Source organism: Ovis canadensis, chromosome 2 (assembly GCF_042477335.2).
Source record: "Ovis canadensis isolate MfBH-ARS-UI-01 breed Bighorn chromosome 2, ARS-UI_OviCan_v2, whole genome shotgun sequence".
In the NCBI taxonomy this organism is placed as follows: Eukaryota; Metazoa; Chordata; class Mammalia; order Artiodactyla; family Bovidae; genus Ovis; species Ovis canadensis.
Window position 1 is genome coordinate 34,816,179 of NC_091246.1, and position 25,745 is coordinate 34,841,923.

The 25,745-nt window shown below is 41.5% G+C and overlaps 1 protein-coding gene across 2 annotated transcripts in view; it reads right to left on the reverse strand.

Moving 5' to 3' along the window:
• Positions 1 to 25,745, reverse strand: part of NTRK2 (neurotrophic receptor tyrosine kinase 2) — a 396,774-nt gene that overhangs the window by 94,035 nt on the left and 276,994 nt on the right. For both annotated transcript variants that reach the window (XM_069575812.1, XM_069575811.1), the window contains one exon: positions 6,511 to 6,641. In XM_069575812.1, the coding sequence (XP_069431913.1) occupies positions 6,511 to 6,641 (131 nt within the window). The remainder of the gene's footprint in view (positions 1 to 6,510; positions 6,642 to 25,745) is intronic.

Sequence of the window (25,745 nt, forward strand, 5' to 3'; positions counted from 1 at the left end):
AACCCAGAGCAGTTCTTGCTGAATCTTTACCATAGTATGGGGAGAACCTGCCCAAGAATGCATTCAGCATAGAAGAAAGCAGAGCCGAGAGATGGAGAGAGAGAAAGAGAGAGAGAGAGGGAATTGCTGATGCCAGGGAGCTAGAGCACCAACAGCAAGGTTTTCCAGTAGTCTGGGCAAATAAATTCGCTTTTCTGCTTAAATCAGCTTGAGTTGGGTTTCCAATGAACATTATACTGCTCTTATATACTGCTCAAAGCTGATTGAGATATTTTGCTTGCCTCCCCGCATGAGGTGAAAGCACTCACTCTGGAATTTTCTTTATTTCCACCTATTTCCTTGAATTACATTTCTACTTGGGAAAACAAGAATATCTCTCTTATTATCATACACAATTGAGCAAAATTACCCACTCCTTTGTATTACCTCATACATCACGTTGAATTTCCTCAATTTGGTTTATAGGGCATGTGTAGGATTCAGTACATAAAAATATGATGCACAGGGAGCCTGGGGCTGATGTGGAGGTCAGAGTTTTAGTCCTTGGTCTGACATTAAGTGATCTCGTTCAAGCTATGTGACTTTGGAAGGATCATTTATCTTCTCTGGGCCCCTCTTCTGTTTCCTCATTGGCAAAAAAGTATGAGTTAAACTAAAAAAATTCAATAATAGCTCTATATTTCTGCATAGTGATTTAGTTATTTCTAAAATGATTTCTCATTAGATTACATCATATATATATATATACACACATATACTATACACACATATAAATAGCTGATCAAATCATTTCCTTAGTTAGAAGTGCCAACTGCCAACTCTTTACTTTTTCAAAAGGCTCTTTTTCAATAGTCCATCCATCCATCCAACAAGCATTTATTGCCTGCTACTACATACTAGGCAATGTGCTAAAAGGTATGATTCCTACCCTCAAGAATATGCCACTCTACTGGAGAAGATAGACAAATGTTGCTGATTAAATATACCCACAAATACATGTACTGATTAACAGCCTTAACAAATGCTCTTAAGGCCAAGTACAGATGCCTCAATAACATGGAACTGGGAGGTCTGACCTAGACCAGGGAGTAAGAGGAAGTCTCCTTGAAGGGGTAACTTGAGATGAGAGCTGATGGGTGAGGGGAGCTGTATGGCTCCTCTGTAGGGCTGGGCCCCCCAGGCACGGGCATGGCCATGGTGTGTTAGATGCTATGTGAGCTGGCTCGTGGTAACATGCCACAGAGTGTATTAGTCAACTTTGCCAAAACCTTTGCATCATTTCCTCTGTTGTTGACAAGCAAATATTTAGTAATATGAAAAGAAAAAGCCCTTCGTTAGATACTAAAGAAAGTGCCTGCTGAGCTCAGACATCACTGTTTCGCTCCTTGCCAAGTCTTGTGCAGCATCTATAACTCCTTTTAACTCGCACCTCAAGGAAGTCACTCAGCTTCTCTGGATCTTTCATCTATAAAACACGAGACGTGGATTATAGATACGATTCCTAAGGCCTCTCTTGTGTTTCTAGGAATACACCTGAGTTAGCAGAGAGGGGAAGAGAGACTATGAATCCTACAAAGCCCACTTGTGGCTATATTTGAAAAAATGAAAATTAGCGTGCATTCACAGCACAAGGAAATGTAGGAATTGTAGCTATTGAAAAGCAAATTGGATGGAGCCAAAAATAGTTAATGCATCCACAGCTAATGCAGAGAAACTGCAATGAAGTGTTTCCTTGGCAATTGAGTTACTTAAAGATAAAGGAACTTATTTTGATCAAAGACTGGTTTCTATGCATCTCATTTTCTCTTTGGGTTCTCCAGTTGTCTTTCAGTGGGAAGGCACAAATCCATTTCACTAAGAAACAAAGGTCATCCAAAAATATCAAGAAAAGGGCAATCTGACTGGATCCAAACAAGCAGATACTCTAATGGGAGAGGCTGGCTCAGGCTCTGAACCCTTGAGGGGTCTGCACAAGCCTAGGCTAACTCCCATCTTAAACTGACTTCTGCGGATCCCTCAAGCTCTTTAGTCATTTGGAACAAGCAGCGTCAAAATTTACAGGAACCTGACATCTGTCAGTCTGAATGCAAAACCTTGGATTTCAAACCAGTCAGCTCCTTCTAGAGAAGGAAAGAGGACAATAGCTGCTATTTCTTAGCATGCATAATCAATGCTGCAGGGGTTGCTAGGCAACAGGCAGAAAGACTGTCAAACATCCCTGGGTGCCTCCAATGGAAGAGAAGCAGCCCCGGCAGCCACTCCTCAAAGGTGACAGGTTATGGAGGCCCTGGAGGCCACGTTCAGTTCCTTTTTAAAAAAATTCCTTTATTGTGGTCAGCAAGGCACCATAGACATTTTCCTCCCAGACTTCTCAGATAGTCTTTGAATACACTTACAATTGGCCCACATGCCTAAAAATGAGCAGGTCAGGCTGGCAAGAGGCAGCTCCATGTGTTATTCTGATCCCATTCATCCCAGAGCCCATGAAAAATCGGACTTGTTTCTTGCGTGGCTGTAGCCTCTGGATCTCACAGTTAAAATGGATCCCCGCCCCACTGAAGCTTGAAATCATTCCGGCCAAGGTAAGCAAAGCCTCTGATTTCCACAAAAGGCTACATTTGAGGTAAGGGAGATGAGATTTCTTTGGTGTATGACCTTGAAGTTGAAATGACTCTTTAAGTTGTAGGTATTTTGTTCTCATTATTTGAGATAAAGGGACAAATTTTCTTTGTTTCCTTTTTCAGCAGTTTTGATTAAAGAGCAAACACTCATCGTGGGATGTTGATCTGCAAACAATTATTTGGCAAAGCCAGGAGGTTCATGGGGACTGGGGCCTGGGTCTGGGTTGAACATGGGATGAGGGCTGTGATCAGGATTTAAAGAAAGGCTGCAGTCCATGGGGTGGCGAAGAGTCGGACATGACTGAGCGACTTCACTTTCATTTTTCACTTTCAAGCATTGGAGAAGGAAATGGCAACCCACTCCAGTGTTCTTACCTGGAGAATCCCAGGAACGGGGGAGCCTGGTGGGCTGCTGTCTATGGGGTCGCACAGAATCGGACACGACTAAAGCGACTAAGCAGCAGCAGCAGCACCAACAGTAGTGATGGGAAGTATGCTGTGGGCAGGACCATTGGCTGAACATTGCTGACACTGGCTAATCCTTCATCTTTACTAGATTAAGCTCTGAAATCCTGTTTAGCATGCGTTTGGAAGGAAAAGTGATGTCTGAGTTAAAGGTGCCCTGGATTTAGCTGTGTCACACTGGCTCCTTAAGGACACTGCAAGAAGTACAGACGAGCAAGCGCAGAATTAGAAATAACAGGAACGTGAAAGGCGATACCCGCTGAGAAATTTTGAGTCTATTTCTATCAAGCTGAGGGCTTCCCACGTGGCACGAGTGGTAAAGAACCCACCTGCCAATGCGGGAGACATAAGACATGTGGGTTCGATTCCTGGGTTGGGAAGATCCCCCGGAGGAGGGCATGGCAACCCACTCCAGTATTCTTCCCTAGAGAATGCCATGGACAGAGGAGCCTGGCTGGCTACAGTCCATGGGGGCGCAAAGAGTCGGACACGGCTGAAGCAACTGAGCACACACTGCCGAGCTGAGGCCTCTCAGCTATTCCTACACTATCTTCTAGGTTTCCCTCATCTCCTACGATTTTCTCACATTCAAAGCTTTCACCTTGTGACCTCATGAAGTGAACAGTTTCCTGGATGGCCTCCAAACATCAGTGGGAAACATGGCCCAGACCTTGGCCCCAGGGTCCTCATTGTCCTTGTCTATGACACATGCGAGATTGGGGTTACATGTTCCCAGAATGTCTTCCAGCTCTATCCTTATATCAGGCTCTGAATCTCCAAAAATAGAGGCACCTTTTGGTCCCATTTTTCCAAAGGGGGAAAAAAAAAGATAACAGCAGAAGAAAGCGAAGACTGCAGATATAACACTGCCAAATGTTCTGAACATTTTGTGCTTTAAAAAAAATAACAAACTTTTTGAGTAAATGAAAGAAAAGAGGAAGCCTTCTCAGCAGCAGGAATTAAACATCCTCAGGGTCCCTGCAGGATTCTCCTTTCACTCCACTCACCCCGCTTGACCTTGATTCTCTCCCGCATCTCCCTTCCCCTCTTCTCTCCTCTGTCGCACTACCCCCTCCACTTGCCTATCTTAGCGAGATGATGTTTATTCCATAGATATTACATTTCTCATCCCTAGAAAGGCCTGTCCTTTATTCACCCCAAAGTATAGCTTTTTAGGAGCCTTTCCTGAGAGTTTAAGTGTATCTGAGCCACTCGGCTTAGTTACTTTTGATGGCAAGGAAAGCAAATGCATGGTGTTTCATTAGGATGAACTGTAACAGAACCTATGTTTAGTCTGCAGGTTGGGAAAGTTCAAGAATCATTTTATTTCTCTCCTCGGTTACCCATTAAGCATATTTTGAAGTATTTTAAGGCTGAGTACAACAGTAATGGAATACATATCTCTTTTAAAAAATGAAAAGTTCCTCAGTACCATTTTTCTAGATTCCCTTATATATGTGTCAATATACAATATTTGTTTTTCTCTTTCAGACTTATTTCACTCTGTATAATAGGATGAAATGAGGTTCATCCACCTCAGCTCAATTTGCAGGGCAGGTATAGAGAAGAAGACATAAAGAACAGATTTGAGGACACAATGAGGGAAGGAGACGGTGAGACCGCTTCAGAGAGTAGCACTGAAACATACAGAGTACCATATGTAAAATAGATAACTAGTGGGAAGTTGCTGTGTAACACAGGGGACTCCGCTCAGTGCACTGCGGCAACCTAGAGGGGTGGGATGGGGAGGGCATGGGAGAAGGGTTCAAGGGGGAGGGGACATATATATACTTATGGCTGATTCACGTAGGTATACAGCAGAAACCAAGACAACTCTGTAAAGCAATTATCCTCCAATTAAAAATGAATAAAAGTTAAAGCATTAAAAGACCAGAAAAATAAATAAATAAATAAAACACATCCATCAACTCACAAAGAAAGTTGTCCTGGTTATAATGAGGAAATAAATGCCACTTGTACAAATACTTTCTGTTTGGCCAAATGAACAAATAAAACCCCAAACTCAATCATCTTACGTTAGGTCACAAAGTTCCATTTTATTACATTAGCCACATACTTATTCATTTGGCCCTTAATTCATTTTATAAACACATGCCTCTCTTAAGTGTTTTACATAAATTGTACCTTGGTGATTTTTTTAAACATTTTTACAGTGCATATGTAAAAGATACGCTGAAGTTTTTTGTGCTATTTGTGTTAATCCTTGTGATTTAGAGGGTCCAGTGGAAATTTCAGCCCTTTCAATAATGTTTATTTTTTTAAATATAAATTTACTTATTTTAATTGGCGGCTAATTACTTAACAATTTTATTGAAGATGCTGCTGCTGCTAAGTTGCTTCATTTGTGTCCGACCCTATGCAACTCCACAGATAGCAGCCCACCAGGCTCCTCTGTCCCTGGGATTCTCCAGGCAAAAATACTGGAGTGGGTTGCCATTTCCTTCTCCAATGCATGAGAGTGAAAAGTGAAAATGAAGTTGCTCAGTCGTGTCAGACTCTTCGCGACCCCATAGACTGTAGTCACCAGGCTCCTCCATCCATGGGATTTTCCAGGCAAGAGTACTGGAATGGGTTGCCATTTCCTTCTCCATATCGAAAATGAGGTCTCCTTTAAAAAATTATTGTAATCTAACACATAGGCATTTATTATTTTATTTTTATTTTCCATGCCATGCAGCATGTGTGATCTTAGTTCCCTGACCAGGGATCGAACCTGCATCCTCTGCAATGGAAGCACGGAGCTTTACAACAATTGGACTGCCAGGGGATTCCTCAAGTCTCCTTTTTAGAGTTTATGGAAAAATGGTTATGACAAAAGATTTTCAGACTTCTGTATTTCAATAAAATCTCGTGTCTCCTAGGGCGGTAAGATCCATCCCCCAGAGATGTTCCCTTCCAGATGCCATGTCTAGGGCCTTGGAGATATTTGGAAGGGACAAAGGAAGTATATAACAAAACTTCTCAGCAGAAGTGAGGCTGAGAGAGGGAAGTGAAGGCCACAGTGTCCTTTCCAGGTCTTCTGAACACGAGACAAGCTCCAGCTGAACTTGGACACGCTCCGAGCAATCTGAGGAGAAAGCGAGGTCTCCAAGTTTGGTGGGGTGGATTGTGTTTGACCCCAATGACCTCTGTCCAGAGTTCAGTTAACACTGACTGGGGAGATTAACTCGGAGATATCCACAGCCTGCAGGCTGGAAAGATGTTCCTGAGCAGAACCTGTTGTCCCTGTGCCCCAAACATCCTTCCCACTGTCCATCACTTAAAGGAATTTGGACACATCCACCATGGTAGATGTACTTTGCTCCTGAAATGGTCACTGCAATAAAATAAAATAAAATAAAGCAACACTTCCACAGGTGAGTAGTGATCATGGGTAATGAGACATCCTGGAGTGTTCGCTTACCTTCACAGCCACCAAGATCTTGTCCTGCTCAGGACAGAGGTTATAGCATTCAGCGAGGAAAACTTTTCCAAAGGCTCCTTCACCTAGCTCCCTTTTCAAGACAATGTTGTGTCGCTTGATGTGCTGAACAACTGTAAGACAAAGACAGAAGGGAAATTGGAATCGAGGCAGCCAGAGCTGAAGGCAAAGGGCAGGAGTCGGCAGGCTGCATCCTGAGCTCACAGGCCTAAAGTCTCTCCTCTGCACATAGAAAACTGGAGGATAAACTCAGCATCCATCCTCAAGGTCCACCCAAAGGGCTTCCAGGCAGTCGGTGGTTTAGGCCTGCTCTCCAGAATGGAATCACTGTTTTTGATAGAACCAAAGGAATCACTTAGCTGTGGGCTGCAAAACATCATTCATATCTTTATGGACCAAGAAAGGGGAGAATTGAGAAGGGGATGGATATGAATGGCAGGTCTCTCATAAGCCAGATGCTTTGCATATATTCATCAGTTATGTCTAGTGGGAAAAGCAGAGAGCTAGCTAGGAAGCCCTAAGCCTTTGTTAAGCCCCTTCAGCTTATTGAGGGAGACAGGCTCAGAGGACACGAAGGGAAAATGCAAGATCTGTGCATTGCTGATGAAGGCTGTGTCCTCACCTCACTTTTTGCTTCCTCAAGTGGGGGGCTCCATGGTTGAGTTTTGGTGACTCCTTCCATTTAGACCAGAAACGTCTAGCCTATTGTGCTAAAGGCTGATTTCCTTAGCTCCTTTCTAAGAGCGGGTTCTAGCCTTGGCTGTCTAAAGCCAAGAAGAGACATGCACAGAAGCATCAGGGGAAGGGGGATGATTTATTCCTCTCATCTAGATCTGAGCTGGCCCATGCCACTCATCCATCATCTTCCTGGAGGAGGCAGGAGGCGGTCCCAAGGCGGTTCTTTGGGAGCCCGGTAGTGCACAGTGGGAGGCAAGTGAATGATTCTCAGGACAAAGCTGGTAGAGAAGCCTGAAAAGAGACTCTGCAGAGGACAGAGGACTCCACAGTGTGAGCTTGGGCCTCGTCACCCAGCACATCAAGCGTTGGAGCCCCGAGCCCAGGGCTTCCACTGGGTCACTGCCACCAGGCATTTCTGAACTTCTCATCCCTGAGTGGCATACTGAAAAAAGAGACTGTGAGTCCCTCTGGAGCTTGGAGTGTGCAGTCAACAATATTCTCTCATTGGACTCTTAGAAGCATTCTTTCCTACATTTTAGACATGGGGAAACTGAGTCTGCAGGAATTTCAATGATTCATAGTGTGGGAATGGAGGAATTGGGATGTGGACTCAGGTTAGTCTGAACCCAGAGTCTATAACTTTTCTTCTGCACCAGAAAGTTCTTGTTTCAGTTGTAAGTTATGCTAAGTGTGATGAGAGAAAGGGACGTATGTAAGTAAGACAGTAAAAGGTAAAACTAACCTCCCAGCTTCCTTTCTGCTTAGTTCAACAGCCAGTTCAAATTATCAAAAGTTCCAAAGAAAATACAAAGCTTATCAATACAGTTTTAATCATGATAATAACATGAATACCCATGAAGTCACCACTCCATGAAGAAACAGAACATCACTAGTACTTTTGAAGCACCACTATGTTCTTTCTGGATTGTACCCATTTCCTACTCACCTCCCAGGGATAATCACTATCCTGAATTTTGTGTTAATCATTTCCCTTGTTGGTTTGCTACCACTGACATCTCCCCAGTGAGAGACTGTTGCTTGTTTTGAAGCTAGTAAATGGAGTCATATTACATGCATCCTTCCCTGTCTTACATCTAGCTCTCAACATTGTTCTTGAGACTGAATTACACTGTGTGTAGTAGTAGTAGTACTTCTTTTGCTTCCACTTTGTAATATTCTGTGGAAGGACTGTAATACCATTTATTTGTCCATGCTAGGTTGATGGATATGATATATACAGTTTCTTCTTAGATACAACTTGATATAAAGTGCAAGTGGTGATTAAGGTTTTGCTTTAATAGGATTTTACCCCTGATAATTCATGCGGTTTGGAGCTATGGCTGCTTCCTTGGGCCTCTGGGAACTCAGGGTGATAAAAATCAAAAGGTCTTTTATGAGCAACATTATTAATGAATCTAAGAATGTATATTAATTTCTCATGCTCCAGCAGCAATGCCTGAATTTAAGAGGGGAAAGACGTGTTCATTAGGAAGAGTGCCCATATAAAGAGATGAATGTAATTCTTGCAGAGAATTAGCTGCCCTATTTAAATCTAATATTTAACTCCACGGTTGTCATATGTTCATTGAGAATTAAATTGCCACTTGATTTACTTTACACTCTAACCAGATCAAGGCTAGTATTTAACTTTTTTTTTTTTTTGCATTTGATTTACACTTTTCTTGCCTCCCTCCTCCCTTCTCTCCTTTCTTTCTCCTTCTTTCCTTCCTTTTCCTTTTTTTTTCCTTTCCTCCCTCTCTCCCCATCCCTCCCCCCAACCCCCTCACCCTCTCTTTCATTCCAAGGAGTAAAAAAGGTTGATGGGAAATAACTTTCTAAAGCTATAGATAAAGCCACAACTTCATCATCTTCCAAGCTAAAATTGATGAGACCAGTTTTACCACACTGGCCTTGAAGGCAGTAGACACATCTTTTAAGAAAACGGCTATTTTGCATTAATTTGCTTTGCTATGTTTGGGATATAGTAGATTACACAAATAGTGGCCTTTTGCCAATGGACTCCGTCTAAATAGAAGGAATTCCTCTTTTCTAAGACTGGAAGCCACTGAGGGGCACAGGTAACAAGTTTTTGTCTGTATTTGCATTTCTGCCAGGGTTTCGTAGTGCTCTGCACACAGCTGGTGCTATCCAAATATTTGTTGGAAAATGTGCCAAATGATAATAGAAGCAAGAGACAAATACTGTTCAGTTTTATTATTTCAGTTAACTGACGATAATTCTATTGAATGTGCAGGCAATAAAAAAGCTCAATTCTCCAAGATGTCAGCAGTAGGAAGAACAACTAGTCTGAAGCTATCACATACTTGAGCTAAGAATTTCTTCCCATTCTCCTCCAGGAGAGCATTGAAACATATCCCAAACTGCCTTATTGCCATTTCCCTCAATCACCAAAGGAATTCCTCAGTACCCTCTCAGACCATCCCTCTTTATCCAGCCTCAAACTGCCAAATTGCTCATAACTGCCCCAAGCAGAGCCAATGCTAACCCCTTCATCTCCCTCACAAGTCCTTCCATCAGTTCTTCCGGGCGAAATGCCCATCATCCAGTAGGTCCCTGTATCCTAGATCTCTCCTTAAACTTCTCTCTACCTCCTCAGCTCCAATAAAACCTTGGCTTTGCTGAGGATGCACTTCTCTGATGGCTCAGCAGTAAAGAATATGCCTACCAATGCAGGAGATGCAGGTCAGGAAAATTTCATCCCTGGGTCAGGAAGATACCCTAGAGAAGGAAATGACTGCCTACTCAGGCATTCTTACCTGGGAAATCCCATGGACAGAGGAGACCAGCAGGCTACAGTTTCATGGGGTTGCAAAAGAGTCAGATACAAAATGACTTAGCAGCTAAAACACCACCACCATAATGTGCCTGAGGACACCCATGACTTCTCCCTCCAGTCCTCTCAAATGAAAGCCATCCCCACCCTTCATTCCCAGGTACATCAAGGCCTTTGGGCATGATGTCTGACCATGACCCACCACCCTCCACACCCCACCATCTCCTGCTAGAGCTGCAACCAGTTGAAAGCATCTGTCTTAGGGAGCCATCAGCCTGTACCACGTTGGGCCCCTCACTATGACATCTTGGCTACCTCACTCACTCACTGAGCTCCTTGCTCACATTTTCCCTCTACCTCCTGATACCCAGCATTCTAAGAGCCCGAGGCATAGACGGGTGAAGTGTTAATAGTTTGCCCAAGCTATACAAACACTCAGCTGCCGTTCTTCTTGTGTCTTTCAGCAATTCAGCTAAGAGGAAAGGCATTGGGAAGTTTGGGTTGGCTGTTTGCGTGGCATTTAGCTGACTTTTTCTTGGGAGTCAGACTTTCTTTTTTAAAATTTTATGTTATTATTATCATTATTTGGTGGGGGGCAAGCTGCACACATACAGGATCTTAGTTTCCTGGCTGGGGATCGAACTTGAAGTGTGGAGTCCTAATCACTGGACCACCAGGGAAGTCCCAAGACTTTCTTAATGAAAAAAGGAATGCACTGGTTTCTATTCGAGACAATCTCACTGTGGACAGGCGCTTTGAATAACACTGCCTTAAAGAGTCCTAGGAACATTTGGGCCAAGTGAGTCTAAGTGAAAGTCACTCAGTTGTGCCTGACTCTGCAACATTATAGACTGTAGCCTACCAGGCTCCTCTGTCCATGGAATTCTTTAGGCAAGAATACTGGAGTGGGTAAATGTTCCCTTCTCCAGGGGATCTTCCCAACCCAGGGATTGAACCCAGGTCTCCTGCACTGCAGGTGGATTCTTTACCATCTGAACCACCAGGGAAGCCCAAAGATTCCATGATAAATAAGCTATCAGGTAAGCATGGTAAAACTTTTTACATTCTTTATTTCTTAGGTCAGTTGAAGCTCTGCTTTTAACTTTGGCGACTCAAGTAAAACCACTTCAAACCCAATATGAATAACTAACAAAAATAAATAAATGAAACACCCAGACTCTACCATAAATAGCTTCTTAAATTTGAAGGGGAAAAAATCAAGACAATGGTTGATTTATTTAAATAAATTTTTTTTTTTACAAAAAGTACCTTTTTAAAATTCACCTTGCCAAAGATAGGAGTACCCAGAAGAGGTGTGTGTGGTGTAGGGACCACCAAACTCCTGTGGTCTGCAGACTGATCTATGTATGTTCATATAGTCAAAACAAAAGGTGTGATTAGATTACTGTACAAATAAATCTACTCTATGGAATCAGGCAGAAATTGATGACCAGAAGTAATAATTGAGATGAGGGGCTAAATATTGTGGATGTCTTTATCATTAATGGGATTTTCCAGGGTGGAAATTCACTGCACTTGGGCATTTGCTTCCTAAGTACCAGAACTGAGTAGATTTCTAGTTTTGCATTAGCATCACATTACAGCCACTGAAAAATGCATTCTGCCACAAAGAAGTTTCAGCAGTTGTTGGAGGTGCTTGTAGTTTCAGATGGTTTAAATAAAATTCCTAGTATCAACTTCTCCCAGAAGTAAATATCCTATATACACATGCAGTCTATAGTTCAACCCAGGTCTATATTCATTACTACTAAATCTAAAAGTAACAAAATGAATAAATAAATATCACTTCACCCATTTAAGGTTGAAATAGGAAACATATCCTCCCATTTCCTTAGTAATAGAGTTTCACAGAGAACCTTGTCCCCCTGGACATATCCTACTCATCACATGGACCTTAAATTGAGACATTCATGAAATCTTTAATATATGCCAACTACTCTGCAGTTAAAAGGGAAGACATCTTATATTTGTGAGTAGGACTGTATAAATAATATACCCCAGAAAATAATGTTCTGTATTAGGAGGAATCTCTATGTTTCCCTACAAACCTAAATGTACAGCCCGCCTCAGCAGAGGACCAGATGCTGTGATGGAAACAGAAGTTAAAGATCACTGAGACCGACTCCCTCATGTTTGACAGTTGGCCAGTGAGTCTCAGAGAGGTGAAGTGACTCTCCCAGGGCCACACAGCTAGAAAGTGACCAAGCTAGAACTCAGATCCCCTAACTCTCAGGAGAGTGACCATGGACTCTGTAACACAAGCCCCTATTTGAGATTGCATGCAGTGAGCATTCCCTGCCAGTAAAGTGAAAACAGGTACATCATTCAGTTAATCATCTCTTCAACGAGAAATACTTGAAACATTCACATTTATCATCTGAAATGGATCAAGGATCTCATAATGAAGAATATCATTACAAAATGGCCAATAAACATAAAATATGAGTGTATAAAGTGGGATGCCAAAGCTATGAAAAATGCTTGAGCTTGATTTTAAATGCAAGTAACAAAAATTATTTACTAAATATCTTAATGTCTATATCATAAGGAGCATCATCCACCTTGAAAAAGTTAATTTATATGAAAGATGGGAACTATGGTTTTGAATTTCATCTATATTTTTATTATTAAGATATAAGTTTGGATAATATTGAAAATAAACATGATTAAGACCAGAGATGTAAAACACACCAGGACAAGACAAAGCCAAATATTCATAAATAACGTTAATGATAAAATAAAACATGTAACAATACTGAGCCATTCTTAAGCAATTTTCAGCAAAAAATCCCAATGTGCATTACCATCGATTAATTTCCATATCCCTCTGAATGAGGTCAATAGTCACATTTATTTTACAGATGACACTACAATTAATTGACTAACTTGCGGTCATAGAGCAATCCACTTATCTTTTTCCAAGTGCAATTTCCAATGAAACAAGGAAATAGGAAGGAAAGAAAGAGACCCTAATATGTGCTGATTGCTATTAAGGGCCTGGAAATGTGCTGAGAGGTTTACGAGGGTTATCAATCTTCACAGCAATCTAGTAGGGTATCCTTATTTCCATTTTCAGATTAAAGTAACAAGGAGGGGATCACATGTGCTAAATAACTCGTCTGAATTGATGCTGAAGCTGAAACTCCAATACTTTGGCCACCTGATGTGAACAGCTGACTCATTTGAAAACCTCTAATGCTGGGAAAGATTGAAGGCAGGAGGAGAAGGGGACAACAGAGGATGAGATGGTTGGATGGCATCACTGACTCAATGGACATGAGTTTGAGTAAACTCTCAGAGTTGGTGATGGACAGGGAGGCCTGGTGTGCTGCAGTCCATGGGGTCACAAAAAGACTGACACGACTGAGTGATTGAACTGAATTGAACTGAATTTGTATTATACAGTTGGTAACAGGCAGAGTTTAAATTCTTTCCACTACAACACTTTATCTTTCCTTGGCCTTCTTACAACAGACAAAGTGAAAGAGAAAGTGAGCTTGAATTTGCCCACCTGGGGATCATGGGTCTACATTTATCACTTTAGTTCAACAAACCTTTATTAAGCATGTACTATAGCCTGGGCTTTGCTGGTGGCTCAGATGGCAAAGAATTTGCCTGCAATGCAGGAGACAAAGGGTTGATCTTTGGGTCAGGAAGATCCCCTGGAGAAAGGAATGGCTACCCACTCCAGTATTCTTAGGGCTTCCCAGGTGGCGCTAGTGGTAAAGAACCCACCTGGCAGCGCAGGAGACATAAGAGATGTGGGTTTGATGCCTGGGTCAGGAAGAATCCCTGGAGGAGGGCATGGCTATCTACTCCAGTATTCTTGCCTGGAGAATCCCACAGACAGAGGAGCCTGGCGGGTTATAGTCCATGGGTTCACAAAAGAGTTGGACATGACTAAAGCAATCTCAGGTACTTTATGCAATCATGCAAGGGAAAAGAAAAACTTAAATAAGAACTCAAATCAGAGAAAACAGAAAAGAAGGCTAAAACAAGATAAGTAGAAATGCAAATGTGCAGATTCTAAGGTTCCACATAGCTATTAAAATTGCCATAAATTTGACTCTGAGTTTCCTGGCAGCAGAAGCCAAGAGGGAAACACAATAATTTATAAAATTTTGACTACTCATAAGTAAGAGCACAGAAATTCCTATGATAAGTAAAATTTTTCATGGAATTTAGTTTTGAAAGGAATACATCAAAAAAAAAAAAAAAAGAAAGGAATACAAAGCAAATGGATTTTACATTGAAAATCAATGTCTTTAACAACATCTGTAGTGTAAATAGTAAGCATCGTAAGAATATTTCTTATGGCAGAGCTCAACAAGGAAAAAACATATGACACAAAAACCACCCTCAGTCAAACACTATACAGGGAGTCCAGAGTGCTTATCATCATAATGGCATAAAAATCAATGTCTATGGGCTTACTCAGGAATGCTTTGGGGATGGGGTTAAAGAAGAGATATAATTTTCCACACCCACTGCTGGGCCTACAACATATTAGGCAATCAATACTATTTTATGAATAAATAATAACATGAACATGCAAAAATAGATGGGTGAGTGAACAAGAGATGAGAATGGTAGAGGAGAGGGCACTTAAGGAGGGGGAAGAGAAAAAGCAAGGATGAGGATGAGGAAAAAACCCACAGTGCTATTTAAGAAGTTGTGATTTGTCCTATTTTTTTCCTAAAGAGAAGGAGCAGACAATATGTAGCAAAAGGAGGATGAGGTTGGATCACAGAAGGCATTGAAGTCCTTATAAACAAGTCCGGACTTTTGGACAAATGACTTCACTGCTTTCTGCCTTCATTTTGTTGTCTTTAAATCAAAGAGTTTAGATTAAACAGTATTTTAGGTCTGCTTCTGCACATTCATGTTCCATAATCAGTGAATCCTTGGATTTGTTTTATATGTAAGTTCTATCTAGAAGACTTTTGAGCGTGGAAGAAAAGTGACAAGAACAAACGATTCTGGCAGTAGTCGAACTAGAGGCAGAGGGGCAAGTTTAGAAGTAACTACCGACCTCCCTCTCACAGAGGCCCATGCTGAGCGGGAAGGTGGGCTCCATCCAGCCACTCATCCATCCTTCCTCTCCAATCTCCTGTCCAAGAAATGCACACAGCTCAGGGTGACAGACCACAGGGAGGCTGAGATCAAGTCTGTGACCCCAAGGGAACAGATGAAGTCACCAAGGACTATTATCCTGACATTTTCAGGGACAGACAGAAAACAAGGAGCCTTAGAACAAGACCAAAGTGGACAGATGTGAGAGGCAGGAGAAAGGGCCAAGGATGAGCCAGAAGAGAGCAGAAGGCAGACTTCTGGGGCCGGGGAGTAAGTGAGAGGTTAGGAAGTGGTGGTGGTGAGTGGAGATTGCACAAGTGGAGGGTTGGGGCAGGGACAGACAGGTGGCTCTAGGGATGACACAGTGACTCTCAGGGATGGGTACTGGGGGGATTTAGAGGAGGGAGAGATTTGAGGGTGTTTGTAAGTTAAGGAGAATGTGCATGCTCAGTCACTCAGTTGTTCTGACTCTTCGTGGCCCCATGGACTGCGGCTCTTTTGCCCATGGGATTCTCCAGGCAAGAATACTGGATAGGTTGTCATTTCCTCATTTCCAGGGTACTTTCTCAACCCAGGGATCGAACTCTTGTCTCTTGCATCTCCCGCATTGGCAGGCACGTTCTTTACCACTAGTACCACCTGGGAAGCCCCAAGAATAGTAGAAAGTAAGAAATTAAATAGGTACCACAAATAGGAAGGAAGGGGAGAAAAAGGAGAGAAGGAAGGAAAAGAAATCTAGTGGGACAGATGACTGGGGAAGTCACTGGGAATCCAATAAGATTGATGAAGCAGAAAAATTCAGAGAGAGGAAAGATTTTGAGTGAATCATCTTCTAAGGGCCTCAGCTTTGATGCTGGACCACTGAAGGAGGAAGTGGACTTTCAGGGATTCCCAAGAGGCCCAGTGGGACCCTTTAGGCTAAGCCTTGCACTGGGTATAGTGATGGACAAAACAGACTCTTATAAGGTAAGTTTGCCTTGCTGGGAGTGTACCAGGTACCTACTTGGATACCCCTTATGACATCCAACGGCAAGAAAGGACTTTTTCCTCCTAAATCAAATTTTAATACCATGTGTTGAATGAGTGCAGAGCAGCTATGGGAAGAAAAGTAAGATTGGGTTTTGTCTAACCTGAAATTCACATTAGATAAAAGACTTGAGTTATTTAAATTAAAATACTCAAAACTTCTTGTAGAAAACAGCCAGAGAGGGGGAAAGCCCCAGAAATCTTTCAAGCTGTTAGACTAAAGGGAACACCACACTTCAAAATACACACACGGCACATCCTTCGCTTTGACAGCCCCTAACAGCCAAAATTATATCTGTTCTACACTCTGGCATGTGGTAGAGTTGGATTGATTTGCCCTGACAGCCCTCCCTGCTGGAACAATACTTGTCAGTCAGCCCCAGCAATGTTTGTATTTTCAAGAATAATTATGCAGAGTGATGTACAAGATTCTGGCAGGTGGGCCAGACAGGCTTATCTGCCTACTTCTCCAACCCTGTGTCCCTAAGCCCTAATGCTCTACCTGCTTCTGAGGATGGAAAACACCCCTTTAATGCCCTCCATTCCCCCACCCCCCAAGCTGTGCATCATCTTCCATTTGAGGGGTCTATGCTGATGTCTGTTTTATCATTTGGGATCCTCCATTCTATGCTCTCCAAACAGAAACCATCGTTTCTTCAATTATTTCAACTGGTAGCCACTATATATTCCTAATTGATTTTTTCAAGTTAGCTGGCCTTTACTAATGTACTTCTGAATGAAAGCTCCATTGTGAATGACATGTTTCATCTTTGGTGGGGTTAATTCACACATCACACACACACACACACACACACACACACACACACACACCAGTGTGCATTCAGTGGCCTCCTTACTCTATGTCTTAATTGTGGACAGTTTATCTGAGCTTAAATATATTGAGTATCTTCTCTGTGCACATACTCTAGTAAGGGTAAGAGAAATGCAGATATAATGACAATGTGGTCAGAATGTGATAAACAGAGATGACAGGGGCCAAACAAGTGTTCTGAAGGGGCCATTCAGTAAAGGTTCCTTGGAGTCATTGAGACAATTCTAGAAAAGCAAGTTTTTCTTCATGAGGAAAGCTCTGAACCCAAGAGAATGGGGCAGCACTTAGCCTAAGAAACAGTGGGAGCCAGTGGGCACTTCATGAATTCTGGCACTCCTTGCCAGCTTCCCAGGCTGCTTTCCATGGCTGTAGATCCGCCTCAATTCCACAGAAAGGCAATGATTAGTAGAGCTCATGATATGTGATGAACGAAAAGGAAAGGATCACAGACAACGTTTTTGGGTGCATCACAAGTGTTTTCCATCTCTGGATGGGTTACTATATAATATACTGAACAGAGTACTATGCTATATCCTCTTCAATATGATTGCTGGAAAACTTGTATTCTCAAAGGTAGGGCTAATTTTGTTTTCCTTAAAGGATTTTTCAATACTTTCAGCATCTTTCACTCCAACATACCTTTTTTTGTTTTTTCTCTTTCTCATTTCACTATTTAAGCTTCTATATGTAAAGAATTGTGTTTGATGCTGGGGAAGGTTCAAGGGTGAATAAGGGCAAGAGGAAGTCAGGCTGATGGTCATTAATTGTATATCCACTACATACAAGGTGTTATGTCAAGCCTTGGGCATACAATTTCTTATTCAGACATCCTACTGGACGTAAGAAGAGACATCACTATCTTCATTTGGAGGTTGAGAGAAATAAGTCTTGGAGATGTTAAGCAATTTGCCCAAAGCCCTACAGCTGGAAAGTGGGCAAGGCAAGTTAGAACTGTCTTTAAAACCAGGCTGCTGCTGCTGCTGCTAAGTCACTTCAGTCGTGTCCGACTCTGCGCGACCCCATAGACGGCAGCCCACCAGGCTCCCCCGTCCCTGGGATTCTCCAGGCGAGAACACTGGAGTGGGTTGCCATTTCCTTCTCCAATGCATGAAAGTGAAAAGTCAAAGTGAAGCCGCTCAGTTGTGTCCGACTCTTAGCAACCGCATGGACTGCAGCCCACCAGGCAGTCTCTCCCAATAGAACACAAATATTTCCCCTAAAGGAACTGTAGTCTAATAGGGAGACGAGACACAAAGTACACAGATAACAGTTGTACAAGGAAGAGTGTAAAACTCACAATGACAGATGTTTGAAATACAGGGTTGTGACTTGTGCATGTTTAGAAGAAAAAGTAAGTTCTTTAAATACAGGGTATAGGGTTGTCGGATGTGCCATTTGAATTTTCCCCTGTAAGTTGAAAGGGTTTGAAATGTTGGTGGCATTCTAACATGTATACTATCATGTAAGAATTGAATCGCCAGTCTATATCTGACGCAGGATACAACATGCTTGGGGCTGGTGCATGGGGATGACCCAGAGAGATGTTATGGGGAGGGAGGTGGGAGGGGGATTCATGTTTGGGAACGCATGTAAGAATTAAAGATTTTAAAATTATTAAAAAAAAAAAATGTTGGTTAGAAAGAAGGGTGTTGTTGAGTAATGAATTAAGACATTTCCAAATTGCCAGAATGTCACTGGCTTGCTCGTGTACTGGATATTCATATTAAGGCATATCCACATTATAGTCCAAAATCTGAAATCTATTTGCTGCTGCTGCTGCTACATCGCTTCAGTCATGTCCGACTCTGCGTGACCCCAGAGATGGCAGCCCACCAGGCCCCCATCCCTGGGATTCTCCAGGCAAGAACACTGGAGTGGGTTGCCATTTCCTTCTCCAACGCATAAAAATGAAAAGTGAAAGGGAAGTTGCTCAGTCGTGTCCAACTCTTAGCGACCCCATGGACCGCAGCCTACCAGGCTCCTCTGTCCATGGCTTTTTCCAGGCAAGAAATCTATTTAGGTTGAACCAAATGAATTTTCCATGTTTGCAGACCCAAATGAGGCAAACATTAGCTATTTCATGTGGCTTATTGTTAGGCTGTATCTTTACAAACAGAAACTCTGAAAGTTAGAAAGGAATTCATATCTTTTAATGTTCAGAGAAAGGAAAGTAATATATGCACATGATAAAAAACCAAGAGCCTTAAGAAAAAAGTTGTACCCTTCCATTCTCCTCCCTGCCCTTGGTCTTACTCTCTTGGGAAATCAATATAATACAATTTGGATTTTGGTTTTCTAGGGGTGATTGCCATAACTCTAATTAATAAGCTATTGTTTTCCCAATTTAAGACTTCTCTATAGATTCTCCACTTTATTAGAGGAGGATTTTGCTCATACTACCTCCTACTCAGTCCAATAATTAACTGCTGTATTAATTTTTAGCTCTTCTATTGATTATCTATCATACTATACCTCCATTTCAGCCAGTATCCTGACACTCTTCTGTATATAAGGCATATATATGGGCATATTAGCACTCCTATCTTCTCTCTACCCCATTCACACATTGGGGTTTATTCTTTGAGCTTGGCCTTTACTACAACTGTGCCAATATTATTGCCATGTACATTCCATTCACAATATGATACAATAAAGGCTTTTATGGTTCTAAAACTTGAACTGCAATAAATAAAATTTATGTTACTATGATGGTGAAGAATCCACCTGCAATGCTGGAGGCTCAGGTTCAATCTCTGGGTATGAAAGATCCCCTGGAGAAGGGAATGGCAACCCAGTCCAGTATTCTTGCCTAGGAAATCCTATAGACAGAGGAGCCTGGTGGGCTACAGTCCATGGGGTCACAAAGAGTCAGAGATGACTGAGAGACTAACATTTCACTTCATGTTGATATGACCAGCTTAATATTGTATATTACAAGGCTAAGTGAGTGCTGGGTCTACATTTGTGTTTCATGACTAATGCCCTGTAGAGAACTTCTGAGCCACTTGAAGAAGGATGTTCATAGCAACAAGATCAAAAGACTTCTCTCTTCTAACCATGAAGACTGTTCTAGCATAAAATTCAAACAGACAGATTTTTCATTTCTCCTGCTGGTACTTAGCAGACCTCTCAGATTGAAGTCTATGGTACTTATTCAACACTGGGAAGTCATTTTTGGTCTTTCCTTTGATAATTTTCTCCTACCATTTTCCTCAGTTCTCATTATTATCTGGAAATCTTAATAATCATATTCCACTTCTCCTGATACAATCAAATTGTATGAATTCTCTCTCATGAAGTAGTTCTTTTTCTCTTCTTCTCTAGCTCTGTCTGCCTCTGCCTTTTTGCTCTTTATTCTGGAAGAATTTCTTTTGTATCTTTCATACCTATGATTGAAACTTCCATTTCTACCATCATAGATTTAATTTGTATGAGTTCCTTATCTTATAATTCCTTTTTCCTAGCTATCCAATTTTGATTTATGTGTATCCAATCTCAAATCAGAGAACATTTTTTCTTCTTTAAAATTTTCTTCCACTCAAAAAGTTTCTGTACCCTCCAAGGTCAGTTTTTCTCTCAGATCTTCTCTTTCAGTTGCTATTGTCCTCAAATGTAGAGTGGATCTTGAATCTTATTTATATTGAAAAAAGAAAGTCTGGGTAGCCAATAAGGATTTCCTGAGTTATTTAGTCAGTATTGCCAACTTCAGAAAGGAAGGTTAGTTAAGGATTGGATCATTGGTAGAACATAGATAGGAATGCCTTGCTTTAGGATGAACAGGTGGACAATGGACCATTTGGCTAGAGTATAAACACGTCAGAGTAAAGAGAACAGTACTCTGGAGTTCTAATACCCATGCTACTACCAGGCTTTATCCTCTATGACAGTCTGGCAATTTCTGCACAGAAATGTTTTAGATTCTTTTTTGTATGAAGATAAATATATATCCACTTCTCTGCCCAGTTGGAGATGGGAGTGTATATCTCTCATGCCTCCCTTGTTTTAAGCCCTTTCTCACTCTTTCCTTCTGTTGAACCTGCTGCACTTGCTGATCCCAAGCCTGGAGCCACTGCAGCTTCCACCGAAGGGCACTCTTGCCTCCACTTCAGATCCCCATGGCATATCCTGAGCTGAAGATCTCTCCTCTATGTTTCATGTATCAGCATGGCAACCACGCTCCATCTATTTTCCAGAAATCTAGTGAAAAATCTCAGCCATTACAGCCCCAGCCTCTCCTTCACTTCACTGTTATGGATAAGGGGGCAAACAGATACTCTCCAGTCAGCAATCTGTGCAGAATGTCTTCAGCACCTTACTAGGGAAGTTCTCCTTGGAGTCTCCAGGCAGATGGAATGTTCTCAAGAGCTCAACCCAGGGTGCCTGAGGCCCTTAAACAACCTATTTATTTCACAAATGAAGACAGCAAGGCACAGTAAAAGTGCTGATTTCCCAGAGCTTAGCCAGGACTCAAAACCATTTGCTTGCCCTCAAATCCAGTGCCATTTTCATTATACCCTGGTCGTTCTCATTATAGATATTTATCAACCAAACACAGCACATAGTTCAAAAGTGTAAGAACAGGGGAAGGCAGGGAAGATAAGGACTGCATGAAGTCAGCAGAATATGGCTATAGCCTGTGCCCAGAAGTCAAATCACTCTTCCTCTGCAGCTACCAGATTTATCTCTTGTGCCCTCTGCCTATTTACACTCTCCATCTCCGATGAGCTGCAAAAGCTGGGGTGTGAACTCACATCAAGAAGCACTGTGTTAAAGGCAGTTTATGAACTGAAGGCAGATTTATAACATGATAGTCATGGTGCTTGGGTTCCAGTCCTCTCTGTCTTAGGACAAGAACATGTTTTGTGTGCTTCTGTCAGCTGGAATACTTCCAAACTTTGCAGTCAATGCTACAAATTCAGTTTTTGGAGAGTTGTTATAAAAAGCACACAGCTAAGTCATGTTACCTAATTACACTGCTTTAGAGAAGTGAGAACCATCCCTACCCACTGAGCATGGGGTCCTGTTGAGGATCCTATATTGGGTCAGGCTAATCTGGCTCTTGCTCTGATTCCCCAAGTTTATAATGAAGTCCTTTCTAGACACTGCCTTCTCCTGAGAAAGTTTCAATGCAACTATTACAAAGGAAACTACTTATATTGGGTGATTAAAAATTCTGTTGTTAAATGTTAATAATCACTTAAAGCTGCAATTAGCATGGCCTAAAGTATTAAAATGACATCAAATATTCAGAGAAGATTACATAAAATTCATTCAAGAAAATGATGGGATCAACAAGGGATTAATTTCTCAAATATACAAACAGCTCAGTCAGTTCAGTGTTAGAAAAACAAACAACAAAACCAACAAATGGGCAGAACAACTAAATAGACATTTCTCCAAAGAAGATATACAGATGACTAAGAGGCATATGAAAAGATGCTGAACATTATTAGAGAAAAGAAAATCAAAACTACAATGAAGTATCACCTCACACTTGTTAAAATGATTATTATCAAACAAATCTACATATAAGAAATGCTGGAGAAGGTATGGAGAAAAGGGAACTCTCCTACATTGCTGGTGGGAATGTAAATTGGTACAGCCACTACAGAGAAAATGAAATTTCTTTAAGAAACTAAAAGCTATGATAAGATCCATCAATCCCTCTCTTGGACATATATCTGGAAAAAGAGGAAAACTAATTGAAAAAGATGCATGAGCCCTGAAGTTCACAGCAGCCCTATTGAAATATCAAAGATAGAGAAGAGAAATGGATAGAAAGATGTGGTGTAGACCTATAATGGAATACTACTCAGTCATCAAAAGAATGAAGTAATGCTATTTGCAGCAGCACAGATGAACCTAGAGATATCATACTAAGTGAAATCAGCCAGAGAAAAACAAATATCATTCAATATCACTTATATATGGAATCTAAAAAAAGATACAAATGACCTTATTTATAACACAGAAATAGACTCACAGAGAAAACAAATCTAAGGTTACCAAAGGAGAAAGAGGTGGGGATAAATTGGGAGTCTGGGATTAATAGATACACACCACTATATATAAAACAGATAAACAAGGAATTACTATACTCAATATCTTACAATAATACCTGTAATGGAATAGAATTTTAAAAAGAATATATACATATACATATGCATATACATCTATATATATTATATATAAATACACATTTGAAACTAACAGAGCATTGTAAATCCACTATATTTCAATAAAAAATAAGATAACAGAAGATAAAAAATAAGCCATTGTTAAATTTTATGGTATACCGAAGTGGAGGCAGTAATCAGCTGATGGCAATTTGTTCCTATGGGTGTGGTTAAATGACGTCAGCCCTGGGTTGAAGCCTCACCTAGCGCTGAGCGGACAAGCCTCCAGAGAGAACTTGATGCCTCAGGAGGAATGAAATCTGCATGGGGTTGAACTGATAGTTAGGACTTAACATGGGACCCAGGTCAAATATGTGATCCAGGTTCTCCTACCATAAAATACTTGAGTGAACCAACAGGATTTGGAAGGAACAATAAAATATTCTTAGATTTTGAGATGAATATGCACATGATTGCAATGAACAGGAGTGAGGTCCATACAAGTCCAGATGGATCTCACCAGAGCCATGAGAGAACCAGTGAAGACCCAGGGGGAAATGTCTGTTGAGGAAGAAAAGTGAGAAATAAGGAGGAAAGTGCCCCATGGCAGGGGCCAGGGTGGTGGTGGGGGAAGCAGTGAATGAAAATAACCACAGTTTGCAGGCAGGGTTGAAGAGGCAGAAAGGAAGCCTCAGTCCAGTCGTTGCTGTAACTTACGACATGCGTGTGTGCGTGCATGCTCAGTCGTGTCCGACTCTTTGCAAGCCCATGGACTGTAGCCTACCAGGCTCCTCTGTCCATGGGATTTCCCAGGCAAGAATACTGGAGTGGGTTGGTATTTCCAACTTCAGGGGATCTTCCTGACCCAGGGATCAAACCCACATCTCCTGCAGCTTCTGCTGCATTGGCAGGTGAATTCTTTACTGCTGAACCACTTGGGAAGCTAACTGCATGAATTACAGCAATTCACTTAATATATCTGTCCAACTTCCATTCCTCTCCTCCCGCTGTAAAATGAGAATAGAAATCCCTGACCCTTGCATCCTAGCAAGAACAAAATGGTTTTCTAAATAAAAGGCACTCGGAAAAGTAAAATGTAGTATAAATGGTGTATAAATGTAGTATATATAGTAACCATAAATGGTTACATGGTATGACCACTGCTACTGAGCAATCTGGTGTTCAAGATAAATAGTGCCTTACAGACATATTTTGGGGGTTCAATTCAACATTAACTATTATAGACAAACTATAATAGTAATGGGGCCTTCTGCTCTGGAGTACTTTAAGGCTTACGAAGTACTCTGACAAGTTATTTTATATGAGCATGGAAAAAGATCTGTGGAATGGGCTGTGAACAGTTTCCTGAGTTTCATTTCACAGCTAAGGAAGCAGAGGCTCAGAGGTTGAGGGGCTCATCCAAGGTTACACAGCTGGACAGTTATAGAACCAGAACCCAAGCTTGACCTTTCAATTTCAAGTTGAGTGTTCTTTACACCAGAATGGCACAGTGGCATTACGGAGATCACGAATCACAAAAGTAAAAAAATCATTCTGGAGATAAGACTTGTAGATAAAATGTTAAGATCAATGCAAAATACTAGTGGAAAAATAGTGCCAAACACTTGTCTACTCGAAAGATATGAACTCAAGAAAGGAGAAGTTAAGGTGAATGGTAATTACAGGAAAGGCTTCACATATTAAGAAAACCTCTGGGTTTTCATGTGAAAAATGGATTTCTTAGAATAGTTGGAAATAAAGGAGAAGAAGCAAAGGCATGAAGTCAGAATGGTGAGACTAAAATTGCTCTTTAATCAGGGGTGCAGTAAGAGGTGGTGGGAGAGAAGTTTCAACAGAAGATTTGATAGGTTAAATGGAACCAGATCATACAGAGCCCAAGGTTAGATGAGAAGGTTTAGCTCTGATTGCATAAGCAGAATCTAGGTTCCTGAACAAGGGAGTGGCATTATGTATGCAGTATGTTGAAAAAGACCCTGATGCTGGCAAAGACTGAAGGCAAAAGGAGAAGAGGGCAGCAGAGGATGAGATGGTTAGATAACATCACCGACTCAGTGGACATGAATCTGAGCCAACTCTGGGAGATGGTGAAGGACAGGAAGTCTGACATGCTGCTGTCCACGAGGTCACAAAGAGTCAGACATGACCTAGCGACTGAACAACCACAACAACTTATTGTCGGGCAGGAATATGCACAGTGTATTAAATGTACCCAGAAGCACAGAGAGTAGCTAGGAGATCACTGCATTAACAACAACATACTCATGAAGTCCCTGTACCACAGCAGTGGCAATGAAAATAAAAGGAAAGCTACAAATCCTTAGAGTCAAGTCGTCATTGGATAATCAGAGCGAGAGAATTACTCACTCGGCTCATTCAACTGCCATACTCCACCTGACTTTCAGAAACATAAATAGTTGTCTTAATCATATTTTCCCCTAACCATGCTGCCAAATTAAGTGATCCAGAGTTGCCAAAGGAAAAAGTTCATTAAAAATCACTGGAATTTGTCAAAAAGGTTCTTTAATTCATCCCTTGGTCTTCTATCCAAGAAGATTTCTCAGAAGTGAAATTGCTATACACGTGCACAAACACCCCTGGGGTCACCTTCAGACCTTTCCAATGCCCTTAAATATGGACCCATGTCATGAATCCTTGT